At 32.5% G+C, this 22,533-nt stretch overlaps 8 protein-coding genes across 12 annotated transcripts; 5 read left to right on the top strand and 3 right to left on the bottom strand.

Annotated features, from left to right (window-relative positions):
- Window positions 1-44: 44 nt before the first annotated feature.
- Window positions 45-1,131, bottom strand: LOC113792213 (esterase OVCA2). 3 transcript variants are annotated; one of them, XM_075824510.1, is made up of 5 exons: window positions 997-1,131; window positions 842-938; window positions 598-779; window positions 457-535; window positions 45-397 (listed from the first exon to the last, which is right to left on the bottom strand). In XM_075824510.1, exons 1-5 carry the CDS (start codon window positions 1,018-1,020, stop codon window positions 105-107), a joined length of 675 nt encoding a protein of 224 aa, XP_075680625.1. In that variant the 5' UTR covers window positions 1,021-1,131; the 3' UTR covers window positions 45-104. The 3 variants fall into 3 exon arrangements, with proteins under 3 accessions (XP_075680625.1, XP_075680624.1, XP_075680626.1); XM_075824509.1 differs by having other exon boundaries at window positions 991-1,082; XM_075824511.1 differs by having other exon boundaries at window positions 842-916; window positions 987-1,070.
- Window positions 1,132-1,463: 332 nt separating this feature from the next.
- LOC113792270 (pyrroline-5-carboxylate reductase 2-like) lies at window positions 1,464-2,834 on the top strand. Its single transcript, XM_027342190.2, has 5 exons — window positions 1,464-1,737; window positions 1,801-2,193; window positions 2,252-2,346; window positions 2,405-2,453; window positions 2,504-2,834. Exons 1-5 carry the CDS (start codon window positions 1,600-1,602, stop codon window positions 2,630-2,632), a joined length of 804 nt encoding a protein of 267 aa, XP_027197991.1. The 5' UTR covers window positions 1,464-1,599; the 3' UTR covers window positions 2,633-2,834.
- On the bottom strand, window positions 2,752-7,686 carry Dmtn (transmembrane and coiled-coil domain 2 protein Dmtn). Of its 2 annotated transcripts, none has more exons than XM_075824506.1 (8): window positions 7,208-7,686; window positions 4,982-6,670; window positions 4,869-4,927; window positions 4,537-4,815; window positions 4,298-4,461; window positions 4,056-4,211; window positions 3,808-3,992; window positions 2,752-3,748 (listed from the first exon to the last, which is right to left on the bottom strand). In XM_075824506.1, the coding sequence occupies exons 2-8, from the start codon at window positions 6,055-6,057 to the stop codon at window positions 3,559-3,561; spliced, it is 2,109 nt and encodes a 702-aa protein (XP_075680621.1). In that variant the 5' UTR covers window positions 6,058-6,670; window positions 7,208-7,686; the 3' UTR covers window positions 2,752-3,558. The 2 variants fall into 2 exon arrangements, with proteins under 2 accessions (XP_075680621.1, XP_075680622.1); XM_075824507.1 differs by lacking the exon at window positions 7,208-7,686 and adding an exon at window positions 6,824-6,972.
- Window positions 7,687-8,208: 522 nt separating this feature from the next.
- On the bottom strand, window positions 8,209-10,445 carry Mcm10 (minichromosome maintenance 10 homolog). Its single transcript, XM_027342134.2, has 3 exons — window positions 10,172-10,445; window positions 8,492-10,119; window positions 8,209-8,409 (listed from the first exon to the last, which is right to left on the bottom strand). Exons 1-3 carry the CDS (start codon window positions 10,311-10,313, stop codon window positions 8,332-8,334), a joined length of 1,848 nt encoding a protein of 615 aa, XP_027197935.2. The 5' UTR covers window positions 10,314-10,445; the 3' UTR covers window positions 8,209-8,331.
- A 240-nt stretch (window positions 10,446-10,685) lies between these two features.
- fwd (phosphatidylinositol 4-kinase beta fwd) lies at window positions 10,686-13,823 on the top strand. 2 transcript variants are annotated; one of them, XM_075824505.1, is made up of 4 exons: window positions 10,686-10,832; window positions 10,879-13,149; window positions 13,208-13,340; window positions 13,390-13,823. In XM_075824505.1, exons 2-4 carry the CDS (start codon window positions 11,024-11,026, stop codon window positions 13,696-13,698), a joined length of 2,568 nt encoding a protein of 855 aa, XP_075680620.1. In that variant the 5' UTR covers window positions 10,686-10,832; window positions 10,879-11,023; the 3' UTR covers window positions 13,699-13,823. The 2 variants fall into 2 exon arrangements, with proteins under 2 accessions (XP_075680620.1, XP_027197916.2); XM_027342115.2 differs by having other exon boundaries at window positions 10,694-10,832; window positions 10,912-13,149.
- Window positions 13,824-14,380: 557 nt separating this feature from the next.
- Asap (ArfGAP domain of ASAP) lies at window positions 14,381-18,772 on the top strand. The gene is made up of 9 exons (XM_027342083.2): window positions 14,381-14,515; window positions 14,575-14,647; window positions 14,702-14,853; window positions 14,914-16,167; window positions 16,215-16,859; window positions 16,927-17,040; window positions 17,095-17,253; window positions 17,316-18,194; window positions 18,243-18,772. Exons 1-9 carry the CDS (start codon window positions 14,384-14,386, stop codon window positions 18,462-18,464), a joined length of 3,630 nt encoding a protein of 1,209 aa, XP_027197884.2. The 5' UTR covers window positions 14,381-14,383; the 3' UTR covers window positions 18,465-18,772.
- Window positions 18,773-18,790: 18 nt separating this feature from the next.
- LOC113792261 (U5 small nuclear ribonucleoprotein 40 kDa protein-like) lies at window positions 18,791-20,269 on the top strand. Its single transcript, XM_027342179.2, has 5 exons — window positions 18,791-18,991; window positions 19,051-19,180; window positions 19,241-19,750; window positions 19,812-20,060; window positions 20,125-20,269. The coding sequence occupies exons 1-5, from the start codon at window positions 18,887-18,889 to the stop codon at window positions 20,175-20,177; spliced, it is 1,047 nt and encodes a 348-aa protein (XP_027197980.2). The 5' UTR covers window positions 18,791-18,886; the 3' UTR covers window positions 20,178-20,269.
- A 10-nt stretch (window positions 20,270-20,279) lies between these two features.
- On the top strand, window positions 20,280-22,002 carry Bem46 (abhydrolase domain containing 13-like protein Bem46). Its single transcript, XM_027342168.2, has 3 exons — window positions 20,280-20,570; window positions 20,631-21,367; window positions 21,430-22,002. The coding sequence occupies exons 1-3, from the start codon at window positions 20,396-20,398 to the stop codon at window positions 21,706-21,708; spliced, it is 1,191 nt and encodes a 396-aa protein (XP_027197969.1). The 5' UTR covers window positions 20,280-20,395; the 3' UTR covers window positions 21,709-22,002.
- The last annotated feature ends 531 nt before the right edge of the window (window positions 22,003-22,533 follow it).

The raw sequence follows: 22,533 nt of genomic DNA, 5'->3' as shown, positions 1-22,533 counted from the left end.
GCTAAGAAAATCACACTTGTCACTAACAGTCTAAGTCATGCATGTTATATCTTTTTTATCATTGTTTTTTATTATTAAACCGTTATTTTTTGAGAAATAAAAAGTTAACTGTAATCATTGAGTTTATCAAAAAAATTCATGTATTGTGGTCGAAATGATGCTTGAGATGGAATGGCGTGACCACCGGCATGTTTGATTATAAATGGACAATGGAAATAATCATTAGCTAATGATTCAGAACGATCGTGATCAACCACTTGATCATTTTCACCTATTATATGTAACGAGGGAATTCGTATCTTTTGACCAGCTAATCTATCAAACATTGCAACATGGCTTGATGTCAGGCTCTTGAATCCAGAACACAAGATGGCAAATTTGAAATCATAAGGAAATTCTGGATTTCATTTGATACATTTAGTTTAGGAATTATGAGTTAGAAAATTTAATTAGTACCATTAAAGTGTTTGAGGATACATATCAAAGCAACCAATGATGCTCCTTGACTGAATCCTAATAAACCATCGAATGGTCCCTACGTTCACAACGAATAATCATTATCATTTATGATCAGAATGATATCGATTAGTAACCAACCATTTCTTGGAAAGTATCGCATATTTTCTTCAATGATTCATCATATCCTTCAACATAATCGGATACATGTTTGGAGCTAAAATATTTGGGGTTTGTACCAGAAAACCACCAGCTTAAACAATTTTGTTCATCGTTGGGATTTTGTTCACCCATTGGTATCTGATGTGGTGCATCGATAATAACTTGAGAAAATTGAAATTGAAATCGTGATCAGCAAAGACAACAATTTTCTTCAAAGACTCACCAAACTCGAGATTTTGATTTTTGAGAACTTTACGAAATCCTCCCGATTTAGCCTTGAATGATTGAGTATTTTGCCTGTATCCATGCAAACATAAAATCTTTTCAATAACATAAATCAGAGAGGAAATTATTGGAATAAAATTAGCAAACCGTTACTTTATGACAATTCATATCAGACATAATTATTATGGAATTATTATTTGGTTTGCTGAAAAACAGCGAACAAAATGCTTCACACCTCAGCAATATTGATTGATGCACGTGTTATCATCATGTTCAAAATATACGTACAATATACGATAAGATACAAAAATTTGATTTTTCTACAGCGCGCGTCATTTCATTTGCAAGTACCGTTATTTACTTTAATTCATAACATTAGCCATCCATAATATTAGTCTCTATTGAATTTCTATTTATTTAAAATCGTCCAAAAGTAAACTTTTTATTTGCAGTTTATCGTAACCTGAAGATCAACTGTCAATTTGATGTAAGATAGTACCAGAGTAGAAATACAAGTTTTCAAATTTTTTTTTTGGTGATAAAAATCAAATCACTGAATGTGCTTTGATTGTAAACTGTCGTGCTGGAAGTAAAATATTTGATTGTCAAACATAAACATGTACACATATATAGAAAGCTGACAATTCGAAAAAACGAAGCATTCTGATTAAAATTGCTTTATCGATTCGATTTCAAATAAAATTTTTCTTGAAAATTTGTGTCCATTTAATATTAGATTTGTTTGTTGCTAGGAAAATGTTAATCGGTTTTATTGGATCGGGCAAAATAGCTCAAGCTTTGATTAAAGGTTTTATCAGTGCTGGAATATGTCGAGTTGAAAGTATATTGGCAAGCGCTCCCAAAGATGATTATACAAATCATTATAAAACTCGTGTAAGTATGCCAAATCTGAAATTTTAAACCAAATTATTTCGATATTGGTTTTTGCATGGCCAGGACATTGGCTGCCGTACTACATATGAGAACAAAGATGTCTTAAAACATTCGGACATAGTGATTTTAGCTGTGAAACCACCAATTGTACCATACGTTTTGAACGACATTAGTAATCTTGTCACACCAAAGCATTTGATGATTTCGATTGCTGCTGGCATCACATCGAAATCGATCGAAAAATCATTACCCGAACAATCCAAAGTTGTTCGAGTGATGCCAAACACACCAGTATTAATTAAACAAGGAGCAAGTGTATTTGCATTGGGCCGTAATGCACAGAAATCCGATGGTGATGTGGTGAAAAAATTGTTCGAAAGTGTTGGTATCTGTGATCAGGTGCCAGAAAATTTGATTGATGCTTGTACTGCCCTTAGTGGCTCTGGTCCGGCTTACGTAAGTAGTCAAAAGTTGCAGTAGTGTTGTATCGTTCGAATTATCTCTTTTGTCATAGACTTATATGTTTTTGGAGGCTTTGGCTGACGCTGGTGTATTGCAAGGATTGTCTCGTGAACTTTCCTACAACTTAGCTGCTCATACTCTGATTGGGTAATTAATTGATTTTTTACAAAAGAAATTTAATTAACAAATTAAATATTATTTGAAGTGCTGCAAAAATGGTTTTAGAAACCAAAAAACATCCAGCTGGATTAAAGGTAAGTGACTGGTTTATCAAGAATTATTGATAGTGAATTTTCCAAATAAGGATGATGTTTGTTCACCGTCTGGTTGTACGATCAATGCCATGTATCATTTGGAAAAGAATGGTTTCCGATCATTACTTATGGATGCTGTTGGTGTAGCCACAAATGTTGCGCGAAAAGATGAACAATAAATTTGGATGGAAAATTCAATCTATTTTTGACTGCCGAAATGTACTAATTTTTTTGTGGGTCATATTTTGCCAAACTGATAAGATTATCAACAAAATTCATTCATACTCAAAGACAAACAAGCAAACAACAAAAAGTCATTTATTTTAATTAAATCAAAAATATTACATAATAAATATGATCTTGATCTTTTTTGGCGATGAATTTTGATATTTGTGGACATCATCGGAAGAAATTAATGGTTATTTTTTGCAATTCGTCAATTCGTAGTCAAGAAACTCATAAATCTAGAAATTTGTTTACAAAAGATTTTGTCGACTTGTTCCATAAGGAATATTTACAAAAAAAATTAATCAAATAGAAAATTAGATTTAGATTTGAATTTATATTTTGAACGAGGAGCTTATTGATAAAAATATAAAATAAAATGAGACATTATTCAAAAATGAATAGAAACATAAAAGGATCGAACAAAAGAACAAAAAAATTTGCACAATATATTCGGCTGTTGTTGACTGATTGAAAAAATTGTAATTAAAATCTGCAATCACAAACGTTTAAAATAGCATAGTAGCGAATGACAATTTTCATAATCATTCAGTGTGATTGAATCGTTCAAAATCGATTGAATGTGATTTTTTATCGTGATAAAGCTAGTCATTTTTGTCGTGAAAAGAGATTTTTTGTTGATTCGGTTGACGATTGTGGGTAAATTGATCATCAATTTTGAATGAGACCAGAGTGATTGAGTGAATAGTGAATATGAAGTTATCACACCGAAAAAGCAAGAAAGAAAACATATCACTATTGAAATCAAGAAGATTCAAATCAAACGAAGATTTGTCGAATGAACAGGAATTGAATGGCATGATTCTTGTATTATTGTTGGGTCGATTGATTAAATGCCTGATCCAGAGAAATAGTGATACTACGTGACTGCTAGTCGATTTGAATAGGCATTGACTCCAAACGATGATGATGAAAGGAATGGAAACAAATCCAATACGTATAGACAATTATCATAAATTTTTCGTCTTGTCCACATATCTAATTCGGGCCAATGTTGAAAGACGAATGTGAACATTATGATTACAAATACACTAGTAAATATTCGAGCTCTATAACGAATTATAATGAGAAAGGAGTAACGAAAATAAAAAATAATTATTATGTTTACCGTGTCTGCAGAAATGGTGCTAAAATGTTAGCAACGGTTGCGACCAACAATAAAATAACTTGTAAAACGGTCAACAGAACATTAATTAGTTTAAGTACGAGTGCACGAGCATTCGAATTATCCAATGAGTCAAGATTGACCAATTGTTGTAAATGTTGGTGTTGCTGATGCTCCATTCGTGATATCTAATGTACGTATGAGATAAGGTACTTTTGAAAACGATTCTAGAAATAGACCAATAAACTTACCCTTGTCTGAAAACTTTCCAACATTTCATGAACATCCCGATGTCGTTCATCGGTTTGATATTGGATTTTTTCTTCAAGATCAGAAATTGTTTGTTTGAGATTTTCAATTTCTTTTTGATGGAGCTCGGTCAAATCATTAAGCTGCTCTTCTAATCTCTAAAATGGCCATACGATACGAAACAAAAAATGATTATAGGAAAAATGACAAAAGTAGAAAGCAAATATCATCATATAATATATACCTCAACTCGATATTTTTCATCCTGAAGCGTTTGATTAAACAGTAAACATTCGGATTGAAACTGATTTTTTAGTGTATCGATTTCTTCGCCAAAACGTAAACAATCTTGCGTTCGTTCATCGATACGATTTCGTAGTTGATCAATATCAGCAACAGTATAATATCCTACAGAAGTGTCAGTTTTTTCAAGGGTAAATGAACATTATTATCACTGTTTATGATCATATTCAAATTTCTTACGTTTAAAAGGTTTCATTCGTAATGGACTGCTACTGTAATGAGCACTATTGGTATGGCTATTGATAACTCCCAATTGACCAGATTCCGATGTAATACTTGAACTCTCATCATCATCATCTGATGTACATTTTGTACTATGACTATGTGAATGACTATTTGAATTGAACATCCCGACATTTCCACTTACACCGCCAGTAATATTTGAGGGATGTTGAGACACTTCCGAATCAATCAAATATGTAACAAATGTACTGGTCGGTTCTTGCTCCATACTATTCTCTGAAATACAAATTTTTAAGTTAATTCTTTAAGAAAATCCAGCAAGGACATACTTTCTGCATTATCGACAGTGGTTCGTTTGAAAAATTCTTTCGGTTTAGTAATCACAGTTCTAGACAAAAAGAAATCGGTAAAATTAATAGGAAAATTTGCCTTAGAAACTTACTCTCCGGCTGTATGAATGCCGGATTTGATGCCTTCGATTACGCCTCCGGAAAGACCACTGATGCCTTCTTTAATGTTTGTTCCAACATCTCGAAGTCTTTCTTTGGGATGACGATGATAAATACCACCATTCTTTATTCGTTCAAGTTCCTGATCCAAACGATTCATCTTTTTCTGACAACGGGCAATCTTCTGCGAAGATCTTTGGTTTTTCTTTTCGAACACCGTTTTTAACCGTTGACTTTGATTGGGTTGAGCACTCGATGTCAACTTGAGATATTCATTTACATTATCATTACAGTTTATTTGTTCTTGAGCGATTTTTTTCTTATATTTACGAATTTTCTGTTCGATTTCGGCGATAGCACGTTTAGTTTCATCATTCGGAGTCAGAGTAGTAGATGGCGGAGCAGCTGTTTGTTCCGCACCTGAATCGACCTGATCACTTGAACTAGATTTCATTATCGATCCGGATGTTGTTGTGGTCATTTCCGTTGGATTCAATAAAAAATTCCGATTTCGATTATCACTGCTATGTGATGATTCTAAATTGTTAAGCGCGCGGTTCAGTGATAAATGATTTGATTGCGGTGCTGGTGGTGGAAGATGTGAATGATGGTGATTAGTGCTGGTCGATGAGGAGGATAGAATATCCCTAATCAATTGAGGATTTAGCGTACTATATGAACCATGGCTGTATCCACGGCGATGTGTCGGCTTCAACCCTGCTGCTGATGACGATAATGTTGTCGTTGATGCGGTCGAATGATGCGAATGTGTAGGCGATGGTTTCGGATGTTGGGGTAACAAATGAAATTGAGCATGACTCGCATTCATATTATTCGATCGTACATCATCACCAAACGATTGTCTATGTATGATGATATTATTTCTATCATCATTACCATCATCGACAACAATTTTATTTGTTTTATCATTATTAAATATTCGATTATGATCAACGGACAATGTACTCGGCGATATGCTGTTATCGATATTTGTTATTTGATGATCCGATGTGCATACAGAGGACGTATCAATTCGAGTATTATTATTGCCGTTAGAGTTTCGTAACATTATATTTGATGCTAATGACGAGCAGCCACAACATGACAAAACGATTATATTGTTGAATCAGATAAGTTACCAGCTTAAATACTGGATTAGTAAATGAACAGACATCAATTATTTAGGATATGTACTACTTCAGGTACAAATCAACATTGATTAAAAGAGATCGATTGGTTTTTGGAATTTATGCTTCATTACAGACCAATCGGGTGTGTGTTTGTAGAGTAAGATAGAATTGAATCATTTACTATAACAATAATTTATTATGAATGATAAAAGATTGATTTATGATAAAGAATAATTGGCAGATTAATATGGAGCCAGATGATAAATATTTTTTTCAAGTATCAATATATAAATTAGTATTATTGACAAAATAAATGCAATTTCATATAAAAATACACACACAAAAACACGATTGATTTTTATCGAGTGGAATTAGGATGCTGATATGATTTTGATGATGATGATGAATGAATGAATGAATGAATATTTTACAAACAAATCATAGCCAAATGTAATTGCACATTTGAAGTGATGGGCTAGTAAATATAAAAAAACTTGGCTACGGGCTATACAGTAGCGTGTTTGGACAAAATCAGAAAGTGATGGATTTTAGCTATAAAGAAAAAAATGAAAATTGATCAGAAAACATAATAATAAAAAAATGAGCTAATATAAACAAACAAGTGAAATGATCAACATAGGCAATTAAAACTGTTAATCAAAATTGAACTCAAATAATTATTGTGTGTTGAAAGAGAAAATTTACCGGAGATTACAAAGCCGGAAATTTAATTCTGAAAAATATCCAGAAGAGAAAATTGGATCGTCATTATTTTTTTAAATACCAATAAATAAATACGCAACAGTAGCGTCATGCGAATACACAAGAGCTGAAATGTGAAATGTTTTCTGAATGTATTACTTAATAAAATGAGTCATGTACATTGTATCATCATGATCGTCTCTTTTAATTTTTGTAAGTTTGGAAAAATATTTTCTCCCAACTTTTTTTCATGCAAAGGACAAGGACAATTTTACAACAACAACAACAACAACAACAACAAAAAATGATGACGAAATAAACGAAACGCACACAAACATTACTAATCAAAATATAAACAATTATAATTCCTTGTCACGTTAGTCATACCTTTTTATTTTTGGTCATCAACATCAGTTAAGAGATCAGGTGATATTATGATGCTATAATGGTTTATCGATGTAAGCTTAAAACAGAACGAAAGAGATTCATGAGCAAAATAAAAACACCGGAAAAAAAGGACTAAATAATTATATCACTACAGGACAACGATAAAAAAATATGATACTATAGTATGGTAATAATATTTATTTGATAAATATGGTCCAGGTATAAAAACAATAATGAAACAAAATCAATATTGATGATAATCGAACAAATATTGGATTACTGGCAACAAATATGTAGCCATCCAATCCAATACAGTTATTACTGTTTGTTGCCTAAATCTTTACGAATTCATCCATTCAGTGTCTGTTTGAGCTCGAGCTCAGCTCGTTATAGTGGTTTTTCATACAATTCACATATACAAACCAATATACACACAGACACAAACACCAGAGTTTTTTTTTTGTTTGGTTGCTTGTCAGCCGAATAATAATATTGTACACCCCCCTGATTCCTAACTAATTGTGAATTAAATGAATCAATGAATTACACTAAGACACCGCATAGTGGCGTTCTTGTTGTTGGTGTTCTTTTTTTTTGCTGGTTTCGTTCGAATAATAAATTACGCGCAGGCACCAATTTGTCTGGTTTTGCGGGTTTTGTTTTGGTTACAATTCGATTTCAGTTTAAAATGACGCCCAAACAAACGAATAAATGATTTTCTACATCTATAGAGGGAAAAAATTTTGGTTTTGTAAACTTGAAAATAATATGATCTTTTGCTCAAATAAATCAATGAACATGAATAAAATGTCGATTTATTTTACTAATAGGGGTTTCACACTACAGCAATATTTCATGAAATATATACACGAAAATATTTCAGCCCATAAGGTTGAAATGGACTGAAATATTGCATTTGAAATATTTCATTCACATTGCTGCTAGTGTGAAACCCCTATAATAAAAATAATGAATTCCTATCAAATAAAATATTTGCTAACCACCTGAAATGCAATTGATCGTGAAAATTTTCCATTTGTCATGAATAATTGTAAGAGATTTTAAAATATAATTCTCAGTCTTCCAGTGATTATTGTGAAATAAATTCACTTGGTTACCAATCATTAACTCAAACTGTTGAGAAATTTGGTTTCCTCACCACGAACCAATAAATTATCGACAAGTTTAGTTTCAGTTTTAAGCTATAAAAAAAGACAGAAAAATAATAAAATTATTAGGAATCGAACGTTGAGTATTTTTCAGAATAATCTCTTTCACACTAACATTGATCATTGATGTACGTTCAAATGAACTGGCTCCACAATGTTGACATTGATTAACCGGAAAAAGCGAATCATATGTAAAACGGCGTTTTTTACAATGTTTGCATTGAAAAAATCGTTTTTTCACTTCATGAAATCGAACCGAATGTTGACGAGATTTACATAGATCACTTTGCGATGGAGCCGTATATTTACACATTCTACAAGTAACCACTTTGGCCATCAATTCAGTTATTTCAGCCAATCGATTTTCATACCGTTCACGTTTTTCCAATACCTGGAAATGTTGTTCACGAGCTTTATGTTCGATTACATCCAAAACACAACTGTTGATTGATTTGCGTTGCATAGCAGTTTCGATTAATCTAGATTTTTCTTTTTCAGCTTCGGCCTGTTCTTTTTTTAATTCTTCATTCGATTCGTCAAGACATGCGGTTACTTTTTTGAGAATTTTTTCGAGTTTTTCATTCTTGGCTGTAATCGATTTTGTATTTTGTGCTTGTTGTTTCTTCTTGAAAATTTCAATAGCTTTTAGTTTAGTTGCATTATATTGTTTTTCATTTGTCGAAATCTTCAAGTTGATCATTTGTCCAGGTTTATAACCTTTTGCCAACAAAGGTGAATCGCTTTTGAAATTTTGTGTTTCGGATAATTTTGTTTGAGAATTTTTTAGCTGCGTAAAAATGTCTTGAGGACAAATTGGTTTATCTGATGCGGTTTGTACTCTTGTGAGTGGTGATGATGACACTTTTTTCGATGATGATAAGCATTGTGAATTTGTTGGGGAATTCGAAATTACGGCCAAATTTTTGGCTGATCGTGACAATGGATTAAGGATTATTTTTTTCAGACTTTCTTTTTCGACTTGTTTTTTATCCGTCAATTGAGATCGATTCACTTTTGTCATTTCAAGAACAATATTATTCTGATTTAATGTAGCGTTCGGTACAAAATTATTGGCAAAATGATATTGTTCAGGTTCCTTATCCGAAAAAGTAGTTTGAATTTCTGCTCGTTTCGAGCTGAATTTTCTAAATGCATTCTTAACATGATACAAACAGAATTCATCGTCAGCATTCATAATTAAACTGCCACAAATATCTCCATTCTTTTTAATCGCTTTGCAATGGCTCAAATCTTTGGACGTACCAATATGCAATAATTTATCAGGATCATCGATGGTTAAAGGGCCGATTTCTGAACTTTTTGGATTTTTAGAGTTTTTGTCAATGAACGATGCATTCAGTAGGCCAATGACAGCTCCAACTGACATTTTCCAATGTTTTTCATGTGTCTGTCCGAATAGAAAAAAACTGACCGAATACTTTTCCGAACTGAGATCGCTTAAATTCCAAATGGAATATTCTTTTCCGTTTTTACTTGTCTTGGTCATTTTGTTTAAGACGACACCAATTGTAACCCAATCACCTTCTATATCACAAGAGGATTTATTCATAGCCGATTTAATTTTTGATAACTTGATCATTTTACGACCACGCATCATTTCATGAAGTTCATCACTCGAAACTAATGGCTTAGTCATGCGAATACCCGAATACAATTCTTTAATTACAGTTTCATTGTTCGAATGAGACTGAATAGTGCCTGAGTTTTTGGATTTCCAATTGTCTAAAGGATTTAAAAAAAAATTAAACAAATATCAACAAACTGCAACATATACCTCGACGAATTTTTTTGTTTGAATTATAATCAGATTGAAAATTCTGTTTACGTTTACTAGTTGCACTAACTGAATTATCATCATCATTGAATCCATCAAGATCATCAATATCACCAAATAAATCTTCAGCTGAGAAAGACATTGTTTTAATCTTTTATTTAAAAAAAATGATCACGACCAACACCGATTTGGGCGGCAAATTTTTTCGTGTAAACTTTTGGACCATTTTAACTTTACGTGTGTGTACGAGTCAAAATGGAAAAAATCAACAATTTTCTTGTTTTGTTGTCTTGTTTGTGTATATTATGATCTTTATAAAATAACTTAAATAAATCAACGAATTGCTACGAATTTCTTTATTTCAAATTGATTTTTTGTTTTGAATTTTTCTTCCCACTTTATTTTTCCATTCTAAATACAATTTTTATTATCATTTGTGGCCCAAAATTATCTTCGTCATTGCTAAAATTGTGGCGCTTTGGCCTTGTAATTTTCAAGTTTTTTCATCATCGAATAAAAATAAATGAATTGTTAATAAAATGAAAAAATGTAATTGTAATGAATCTGTATTATTATAATAATCACATAAAGTTAATAGAACAATGATTTGCATGAAAAAAATATGTTTGCGACTGAAAAATCGACGAATTATCAATGAAAGGTAAGTGTGATTTCTCGATAGCATGAACGTTATTAACATAAATTAGAAAGAGCTTATATTCAATTTATTCAACATATAGAAGCAAAATATTCCGTGATACCGCATTTTGATCTTCATTATAGTGATATATTCTCAAAATAATTCTACTCATTCATAATACATTCTCACTAATCAATGGCCATTTGCTCAATATGAATATTGCAAATAGTCATCAATCATCAGTCGTTACAAATCATGGATCTATTGATACAACGATTGATCGTCAATCGGATGATGTTTTCAAAGATGGTGATAACAAAAACAAGAGCATAGAAAAATTGGAAACCGAATCGATGATGTGTAGACCGCAAACACCGATGCAACAATCATGGCTTCTTAGGCTTTTCGAATCTAAATTATTCAACATGAATATTGCCATCACTTATCTATTCAATTCGAAAGAATCCGGTGTATTGTCCTACTTGGGTAATCGAATGTTTACATTTCCGGCAGATGATGTAGATTTTTTTCTCCCACAATTAATTGTTTTATATATTCAAAATAACAACATCGCTGATGCTATACATCCATATCTAATACATCGATGTCGTCAGAGTGTTTATGCATCAACTAAATGTATTTGGCTTTTGAATGCATTTTGTCCGGAAACACAATCATCAACAATAACACTGATGTTACATTCCCGTAGGAATAAATCCTTAGGACATAGATTACGAAAATCGATTCTCAACGAAGAATTCCGATTATCAACTGCTGATTTTAACCAATCAAACGACATGACCAATAGTAATTATATGAATCATTCCTCCAATAAAGCGAAAATTAGCCACAATCATCATCGTACACATTACCGATCATTCAGTGACGCAATGACCAAATCACAATTATCCGGTATCAATCTTAGCCAAACCGAAGCCATAATCGGCTGCATTCACCATCAGCAAAAAAAGAATCGTTTTTTACGTATTCCATCTACTACAAACGGAATGTTGAGAAATTTGAATCAAAGTGAGAAAACATTTCCAAGTTGCCTTTGTGCGGCTCCCAGAATTAAACCCGAATATGAATTTATACGTTGTTTAATGAACATTGGTTTGAAAATGCAATCGGTTCCTAGCAAAGAAATAAAATCCCAACTTTTGATTAGTGAATTATCTAGTTTAAACATTCAACTACCTGCTCGTGTTTGGATACCTACATATACAAAGCACTCGCATATGATCGTAAGAATACCACCGCATGCTGCTGTCCTGTTGAATTCCAAAGATAAAGCACCATATTTGATTTATTTCGAAATATGTGAATGTGATGACATAGAAAAATCGCCAGTACCAGTGAAACAAGCACTAACAAATAGCAGAAGTAGCCTTAATGGCAGCAGTAGTAGCATCAATTTTTTAATGATGACCAACAATAATCATGATGGTAATTTTGATTCAAACCAGAAACAACAATGTATATTACAATCCCAATCATTCTCGCAAAATTATTCGGCATCTATTATTCGACAGACAAAATCCGAAGAGAATCTTATCGAATTTGCTATGAAGCATGGAAAAGAGACAATCAAAGATAATCTTGATGAAAAAATTCCGATTCCATGTGAAGATTCTAACAGCAACAAAAGCAACACTGTTATTGTAATCGGTGCAGATGATGATGAAGAAGAAATGCTGATGGCTAAACAATATGGCGCGTTTAATGTGTTACGACGGCTACCAAATCAGCGACAAGCCAATGACAATCTATCACAGTTTTCTACTGATTCTACGACAAGCAATGAAGGCATATTGATAGCTGCTGGTGATATTCGCCGTCGTTTGAACGAATCAATTGCTTCAAAGGATAATAATTTCAATAAATTTTGTCCTGAAGATCCATCTGCTGCAGCATTGAAGGAGCCATGGGACGAAAAAGTATCGAGAATTCGTGAATCATCTCCATATGGCCATATCAAATCTTGGCATCTTGTTGCTGCCATTATTAAATGTGGTGACGATTTACGACAAGAAATGATGGTCTATCAGATATTGGAAACATTAAAATCAATATGGGAACAGGAACATGTTCCATTATGGTTAAGGCCTTATGCTATCCTCTCTACATCACCTGATAGTGGCATAATTGAACCGATCCTGAATTCGGTTTCATTACACCAAATCAAAAAACATTGTCAAATTTCATTACTCGAATATTTTGTCAGAGAATTCGGCGATGGTTCGATGAGCTCCGAATTATTTCTAACAGCAAGAAAGAATTTTGTACAGAGTTGTGCAGCCTATAGTATCGTTTCGTATTTGATGCAAGTGAAGGATCGGTAAGTGGTGTATTGAATTATGTAATTTTTTATCTACCATGTCTCTATTTTATGTTAGACACAATGGCAACATTCTTCTCGACAATGAAGGCCATTTGATTCACATAGATTTTGGCTTCATATTATCTAATTCTCCACGAAATTTGGGCTTTGAGAATTCGCCGTTTAAATTAACTCCAGAATTCGTGGATGTAAGTTAACATTCATAATGAAATTTGTTTTTCATTATTTTGTTTATAGGTAATGGGCGGCAAAAAAAGTGATATGTTCGAATATTTCAAAATTCTCATATTACAAGGTTTAGTAGCTGCACGTAAACATTCAGATCGTTTGATGACTTTGATTGAAATTCTCATAACTAGTCCATCGATGTCGGCTTGTTTTTCGAATACGGCATCGATTCTACGTTCATTACGTGATCGTTTTCATATGAACATGACTGAAGGACAATTGCAACAGCATGTCGATACCTTGGTTGAAACGAGTATCCATTCGATAACGACTAAACTTTATGATGGTTTCCAATATTTTACCAATGGTATTTTCTGATAATCATGCGGCAATCATCAAGGCAACCAAAAGGCCAAAAACAAAAATTTTTCGATTCTATTTTTGTTATCAGATTATTTACATTGTTAATTATTTTCTAAATAAAATATTTATCTTAAAAAAAATTACTCAAATAAAAATCATTTGAGTTGCATTATTCCGCGTTTTCGGAGAATAAATTCGTTTTGTTCCATGCATTTTGTCACGTTCTTTATTGATGGCAACTTTAGGTGGTGAAAAACAGGGTCTGCCCGAATATATTTTGCCGATTGTTTTTGTCTTTTTATTTTGTTTTAGTTTGCAATTATAATTGTATCAAGTAGAAAAATTATTCAAAAATTGACGTTTTTTCTTTGATAAAAATTTCTTTCAGCATTCTCTATAGTGATCGACCATTGAAATTCTGAAAATGATTTTGCCAAAGATAATATTTTATGCTTCCTGCATTAAACGTCATTTCACTTGAATCATTCGGGCATATTTTCATTTACTTTTGTTCATCATACTTTCTGCATTTATTGTAAACACTCTTCACACACTGAATTATTCAATTCGTAATTTAAAGTTTTGTGATAAAATATAAAAATTCACATGGTCAATTTGTTATTGAAATTAATCGGAATCGAATGCAAATTTTCATTCTTTTTTTGACGTTAGTCTGATCGTTTATTTTTTCCATTAAAAAATGCCACCCGATAATTTTTTCACCATCAAAGACTTTATAAATGAAGCCAAAGATGATTTTCATTCGCCAACAACATCGACATTTTATTCGAATGTTTCCTATTGTAAACAGTTGGTCAACTCTATCGAAGAGGTTGGACACAGCTGAGTTGATTAATCTTCGTTTATATAATTCTACTTTTCAATATTTAGGGCCTCGATCTTGATAGAAATGGATTGTCTAAAATGAAAAAAGCTGTCAAAGCAATCTATAATGGAGGATGTGGTAAGCGTTTTGAATTGAAAACTTTATTGTTTAACATTATTTGAATTGAATTAGCAAATAATGGAAACAAAATCATATTGTCGGAATCGTTGGAAAAATTGGGCATCAATTCATCGAATTTACGCGAAAAAGAAGAATTCATTGGCGCAGCGTTCGTAAAATTTTCTTTCATAGTTAAAGAACTTGCTGCTTTGGAAAAAACTTTAGTATGTGATTCTTATTTACAATTGAGTGATTATTCGACAATGCTTATCTTTTAATTTCAGATGCAAAGTTTATACAATATAATTATGTTTCCTGTGGATAACGTTCTTAAGGGCGATTTGAAAGGTGTAAAAAATGAACTGAAAAAACCTGTAGATAAAGCGTTTAAAGAATATGAAATTAAAATGAACAAGCTTGAAAAAGAGAAAAAAGCGCAGGCCAAAGAAGCCGGATTGATACGGACTGAGATAACCGGAGCTGAATTGGCAGAAGAAATGGATCGTGAAAGGAAACAGCTCCAATATCAGATGTGTGAATATTTAATCAAAGCTAATGATATTGATATGAAGAAATCTTTCGATTTGCTGCTTCATTATATTGAATATTTTAATGCCCAATGTAAATATTTTCGCGCTGGTCTTGAAGCGATTGAACAATTTCAATCTTTTATCAGTGATTGTACCATACAAATACAGCAAGCACGACAAAGAAAAGAGGAAGAGAAACGTGAATTGTTCGAATTGCGATCATTGCTTAAATCATCCAATGCATTATCCGATACTTCCTTGATAAATACGAGTTCAATAATGAATGATTCACATCATTCAGATCAATCCAATAGACGATCAGTTGGCTATTATTCTTTACACCAGCCGCAAGGTAACAAACAATATGGTTGTTATAAATCTGGATACTTGTTGAAAAAATCCGAGAGCAAAATGCGGGTAAAAGTATGGCAGAAACGTAAATGTGAAGTCAAAGACGGATTTCTTTACATTTGGCATTCTGATGAATCAAAATCTCCAACCAAAGTTAATCTGTTAACTTGTCAGATTAAAACCTGTCAGCAACAACAGAATGTGCAATCACAATCCTCAACAAATGATGATAGAGCCCAATCATCATTGTCACAAACATCTAACATGACGAATTCGACTAGTGTTCCACTTAAAAATTTTGGAACTTATTTCGATCTCATTTCCTATAATCGTACCTATCATTTTCAAGTAGAAGATGAACATGATGCTGAAGCTTGGATATCGGTTCTCATAAACAATAAAGAAGGTGCCCTTAAAAAGGAGTTTGATAACTCCACTGATAAAGTTTCGAATTCTGGATTAACATCTTCGTCATTGTCCATGACGAATTCCAGTAATCGATTTGTAAATTCAACAAATAATCCTGATTCAAATCTTCCTAAACTTCGTCAAAACATAATTGAACACATACAGAAACTGCCTGGTAATGACTGCTGTGTAGATTGCGGTTCTATGCAAGAGCCAACTTGGCTGGCCACCAATTTCGGTGTATTAACTGTAAGTTTTTAGTCAAAATAAACATATTTTCATTGTAATTTCCTTAGTGCATTGAGTGTTCTGGAATTCATCGTGAAATGGGAGTACACGTTTCACGAATACAATCATTAACATTGGATAATATCGGGACATCACAGTTGTTGATTGCATCAATGATGAGTAATAATGGTTTCAATGATATTATGGAAGCTGGCTGTAATATTCAAACATTCAAACCTAAACCGAACAGCACGATGGATGAACGAAATCAATTCATTAGGAATAAATATCTTCATCGAAAATATATTATTAAAACCTGTACATCTGAATTGGAATTGCTAAATGATCTCGAACAGGCTGTTCATTCGAAGGATATATATTTTCTGCTGCAGGTTTGGGCCGAAGGTGCAAATTTAAGTGCACCATTACCATCGAACTCTTTGATGGAAACAGCATTACATCAGTCAATAATGCGAGAATATGATGGCTACTCACTTCATATTGTTGATTTTTTAATTCAAAATTCTCCCGATCTCAATGTGATAACTAGGCCGGATGGTAATACAGCCCTACATTATTGTGTCATATATAATCGACCAGAATGTATGAAACTATTGCTTCGTTCGAAGGCCAATTATTCCTTACGAAATAAAATGGGTAAAACTCCCATGGATTTAGCTCAAGATGAACAGAATTCTTTTTTAATTCAATTGGTGAGCTAAACTAATTATTTTTTTTGTGATTTGGGAAATTTGATTTACTTTTTTTTTTTTTGGTTAGCTTGAATGCGCTGAAAAGAATCAAAAATCAATGTTCGAGAATATTGTCATTCACTATAATGTCCAAATAGAGGATCCATCTACCGATTTTTCTGATGATGATCTTGATGAAAAGGTTTTTATTTTCAGCAATTCTGTAGTGTTTAATAACATTTTGCTGTCTGCTTAGAATGGTACGATTAGAAATGCCGAGGAAATTCGCCGTGTGAATCAATTGATGTTTAGTCAGAATGAACAATCATTATTGACGAATAATCGAATTCGTTCAAGCAATCGGAAATTTTCTTTTCGCTATCAAACTGAAAGTGAATCTGATTCCACTGAATTGGTATTTGCTATTATCATTTGTTTTTTTGCATTATTCATTACCATTTAATATTATTTTTACAGAAAAATAATGCTCAGGCCTCTCTTTTCAACAATTCTTCAGTCAATCAGACTGCGGGACCATCTTTTTCATCAGCTCAAAATTCTCGACCATCAAGTGTTGTTGGAGATTTTTATTCAACTGTTGTGAATATTGATACTTCCAATGCAAAAGCTGCAACTACTGTTACCAATTCCGATTTGGATTCCATCGTTCGTGGTAATGTTATTCGCAACAATAGCAGCGGAACCAATAAATTTAGGTTTTCGACCGAATCCGAGCATCCAATACCAACACATATGCCGAATAAAGATGGTATGTCGAAAAATGTTGTTGATGCTAACGCATATGAAGATCCATGTATTGTTACCGACTCGCGACCTTTTTTGATAGGTCATTCTCGAGCAGCATCAGCTGATATAAGCTGTGATCCGAATTCCTTAAATTCAATTTCGATTGCCACTAATAACAATTTGCAACAGAAAGTGACATCGAAGATGAGTCACCATATCCGAAACAATTCTGTTGATAATTCACATGTCACTTCCGTCTTTTCTACTCCTGGTTTGACTGTTAAACAATCAAACACGCCATCTACCATTAATAATCAGCCACAACCAAATAAACCTGCTATTCCTCTTAAACCAACAGGCATAGTTTCCGTTTTTGTTCCTGGGTCAAATACAGCAGCGACAGGAACAACGTTAACAACAACTTCGAATGCAAGTAAAAAAGCTGGAATTTCGAATATTTATGGTAAATTAACGACGACCACATCGACGATTCCAGCAAAAGTAGACAAATCAGATAATAGATCACATTTTGCTAGATATCCGAATGAAATGTCTGTTCAGCAAATAAATGAAAGTAGTGTTCATCATCCAATACCACCACCTCGAAAGGTAACAATTTCAGCAATTGATGAAATTATTAATTTTTTTTATTCGTAGAAAATTCACGATTCTCATGGAACATCTGGAAAATTTCGTAGATGTTTAGCTCTTTACGATTGTGATGCTGATCAATCTGATGAGATTTCATTCAAAGCTGGAGAAATAATCACAGTCATCAACGAAATAACCAATGACGATGATTGGATGGAAGGAATGATTGAAGGCGATCCATCGAGGCGAGGGTTATTTCCAGCCATTTTTGTTCAATTCATTGAATAATTTATTTCATTTGGGTATTTATATATTATTTATATAATACTTCATTCATCAAGCACGACACTATCTTCCTGTTATTTAATAATTTAATAATTATGTTATTTTCTAGTCACAATTGAAATTTTTCAAATAATTAGGATTTGTGAATTCATTTCTTTCACATATCTTAAAATTTTCCTCTGTGTTTTGAATCACTGATGCATTTATGAACAAATTCAACAATGATGATTTTTTTCGAATGTATTTTTAATTTGATTTATTGTCTTAAAAGAATTAATCTTAAATAAACAACTTGAATTTTTTTTATGAAATCTGAACAATGAATCCACTTCATAGAGAACGTATCCGAGTGAAACATATGTCGCTAGTCTCCTGAGTATATTTTCAATCCATTTTCAAACTGTCATTTAATTTTGAAATTCAAAATGAAACGTAATTATGAATCCATGCCTGTAGCGATCTATGAAAAAAGGTCTCGAAAAGAATTAGCTCTTATCGATAACGAACCTGGAAATGGGCAACTTATATCCGTAAGCATATCAAAGTGATCAAAATTGATTCTAATTTTATAACCGGCATATTTCATTAGGCCGTAAACCGAACCTCTAAACTTGAGTCACCTATCATGTTATTAACTGGACACGAATCCGAAATAAACTCCTGTAAATTTCATCCTAATGGAGAAACAATCTTATCTGCTGGTTTTGATCGGAACATATGTAAGTTTTAGATGATTTGTTCATACTATTCGTATAATGTAATTTTTCCATTGTCGACAGTTTTATGGAATACATATGGTGAGTGTAAAAATTATGCTATTATGTCAGGCGGACATAAAGGAGCTGTTTTGGATGCCCATTTTTCTGGCGCTGGCGATTATATTTTTTCAGCTTCGACGGATAAAAATTTGATCATTTGGGATGCAAAAACTGGAGCTCGAATGAAAAAACTCAAGGGACATCAGAGTATTGTTAACGCTTGTTGCCCTTGTCGTGATCAATCCAAAGCTTTGTTATGCAGTGTCTCGGATGATAAAACAATTAGGATATGGGATACCAGAAAACGACAAGTTTCATCGGTGATCAAAGAAAATTATCAATTAACCGCGTGTATCTTCAATGAATCTGCTGATCAAGTTATTGTTGGAGGCATCGAAAATTTGATCAAAGTATACGATCTCCGTAAGAATAAGCTTTTGTATACAATGCCGGGACATTTTGACACCATTACTGGTTTGGCTCTTAGTCCCAACGGAAATTTTGTCCTATCAAATTCGATGGATAATTCACGTATGTTTCTTTTTTTTAAATATCACATTCCATTCATTTGAACACTAATTTTGTTTCATAGTATGCATTTGGGATATTCGTCCATTTGTACAATCTGATCGCTGCACAAAAACATTGACGGGACATCAACATAATTTTGAGAAAAATCTTTTACGTTGTTCTTGGTCACCAAACGGAGATCGTGTTACTGCCGGCTCGGCTGATCGTAACGTATATATTTGGAATGCTTATGATAAACGAATAATTTACATATTACCTGGCCATAATGGATCAGTCAACGAAGTTGTTTTCCATCCAAACGAATCTATAAGTAAGCAATGTTAATTGAATTATTGCTAATTTTTTTAACAAATTAAATTTCTATTTCTTTACAGTCTTATCGTGTTCAAGCGATCGACAATTGTTTCTTGGTGAAATCGATCCATAATCATTTTTCATCATAGAACATTTATTTTTTATTTTTGTGGTTATAAATACATCCATAATACATTCATAATTAAAAAAGAATTCATAATTCTATTGGTTTCAAGACGCATGCGTCATTAGAGTTTTGATATTCATCTATTTGTTTTCACATTGAAATTGACATATTGATTCATTGAATAAATAAAATTGATTATATAATGTAAAAAACAAAACAAAAAAATGCGTCCTTCAAAATTATGGTCAATCTATCAATTTATTTGCAGTTGCGGTATTTGTCGAAAAATTAAGGAAAATAATATCATCTTCTACCTAACAATAACAATCATTATTATCATTGTCTGCTATTTGATTGGTTTTCTCATCACTTTTTTATTGTTATTTTCTTATATTATCTGTAAGTTTAGGTATAAAATCTGTCACCTTTTAAGTTTTTTTTTTTGATTAAATTGTTTAGATTATATTTACAACCTTTGTGATAAGCTATTATATAATCCCTATAATCCCGAAGATAGTCGTGTGAATGTTCCAACACCTAAATCATATGGTCTGGATTATGATAACTTATTCTTAAATGCTAAAGATGGCACAAAAATTCATATGCAATTCATCAAACAACCAATTGAAACCGCTAATAAATGTATTACTATGATTTATTTTCATGGAAATGCTGGTAATATCGGCCATCGTTTAATCAATGCAATAGAATTTCATAAACGATTAAAATGTAATGTTTTGATGGTAGAATATCGTGGGTACGGCTTTTCGGAAGGACGACCATCTGAAAAGGGCCTTTACCAAGATGCATTAGCTGCTATTCAATTTGTAAATAGTTGTAGACAAGTTGATTCTTCAAAAATTGTTCTATTCGGTCGTTCATTAGGAGCTGCTGTAGCCATTGGTTTAGCTGATAAAATAAACAGGAATTCACGACTTTCCCATCTTCGACCTATGGCCATGGTAATTGAAAATACTTTTACTAGTGTGCCTGACATTTCTCGCCATTTAATCGCCCAACATACACCTGATTGTCCTTTTTGGATTATGCGTTTTTTTCAATTCATGCCGGATTGGTTCTACAAAAGTCGATTCAATTCTATCGACAAAATTTCCCGAATAACTGTACCGACTATTTTTATTTCTGCACAATTGGACGAATTAATTCCACCGAAGATGATGGCTAAATTATTCAAAGTAAGTTGATTTTAAAATCTGGAACCGATTCGAAAAAAGTTCAAACATACATTTCTATATAGAATTCCCCAGCCATTTACAAAGAATTGCACACATTTGAATCTGGAACGCACAACTTTACTTGGAAATGTCCTTCTTATTACGAAACTATTGATCATTTTTTGAAAACTATCCTTGAATTAAAAGCCTTGATGGTGTCGACCGAAAACAATACCTATGATACTCCCACCGATATTCCTAGTTATCAATCTATTGATTTGGAAGCTATCGAAAAAATGCCTTTGATTGCTCAACAAATTCAAAACGATGATCCTTCCAATAATGAGTCAAATAGAAAATAAATTCAGAAGATTAAAATTCATCATTTAAAATCCTTAAAAACTTTGAATCTGATTATTGTATTTCTTAACCATATGACAAAGCTATTCAGATATGCACAATTCATTTAGCGAATGTTGTTCTAAAGTTCGATGTAAAAGATGGCACCACAAGACGGCGACCCACTTGTGGAATTTAAAACAATGTCGACATCTAGTGATTTTGTAAAAATCTTCAAATTTTGTTTCGAAATTAGTTGATAATTGATTTTCTTGTTTCCACGTACATTATAATAAAAAACAATTTTGACTGTAAAATCTTATTTCAAAGTGCGGAAATTATTTTATTCATTTATATGGATTGCGATATCATCATTATAAGTCATAAAACAATGTTAGAGAGAGAGATAGCAAGAATATCTAGACATTAAAATACAATAAAATGATAATTGGAATGATTCAAGTTCTGGACATTGGTCTGTTGCTTGTAAACAAATGTGATTGGTAGATTATAATGGTAGATCTAAGAGTAGAAACATTCGTGCAGGAAAATCATCAATTTTGATAATGATGATCAATTTAAATAGTGTATTATGGCTTTGGTCATCGTTGTTGGCCAATTATTTTTCATTTGACCATAGAAATGTTGCAAATTCTTGTATTGTGTAGTCTTAAATTTATCTGACCAATATAGTCAGGAATATTGCATTCATCATGAACATTTCTGGATAAGTAAATTAATGATTAAGGATAAAGATAGGGACAAAAAGCAATAGATCAACAATCGTACAATTGCAACATTCTAGAAATGATAATTCAATGGTGAGTGAAATCATTATTGGGCATTAT

Source organism: Dermatophagoides pteronyssinus, unplaced genomic scaffold, assembly GCF_027571235.1.
Source record: "Dermatophagoides pteronyssinus isolate colony J.1.1.1.1 unplaced genomic scaffold, Derpt_VIB-CSIC_2022.12 sq0002, whole genome shotgun sequence".
Lineage (NCBI taxonomy): Eukaryota > Metazoa > Arthropoda > Arachnida > Sarcoptiformes > Pyroglyphidae > Dermatophagoides > Dermatophagoides pteronyssinus.
Note: the sequence above shows the minus strand (reverse complement) of the source record. Positions and strands in the feature narration are given on the sequence as shown.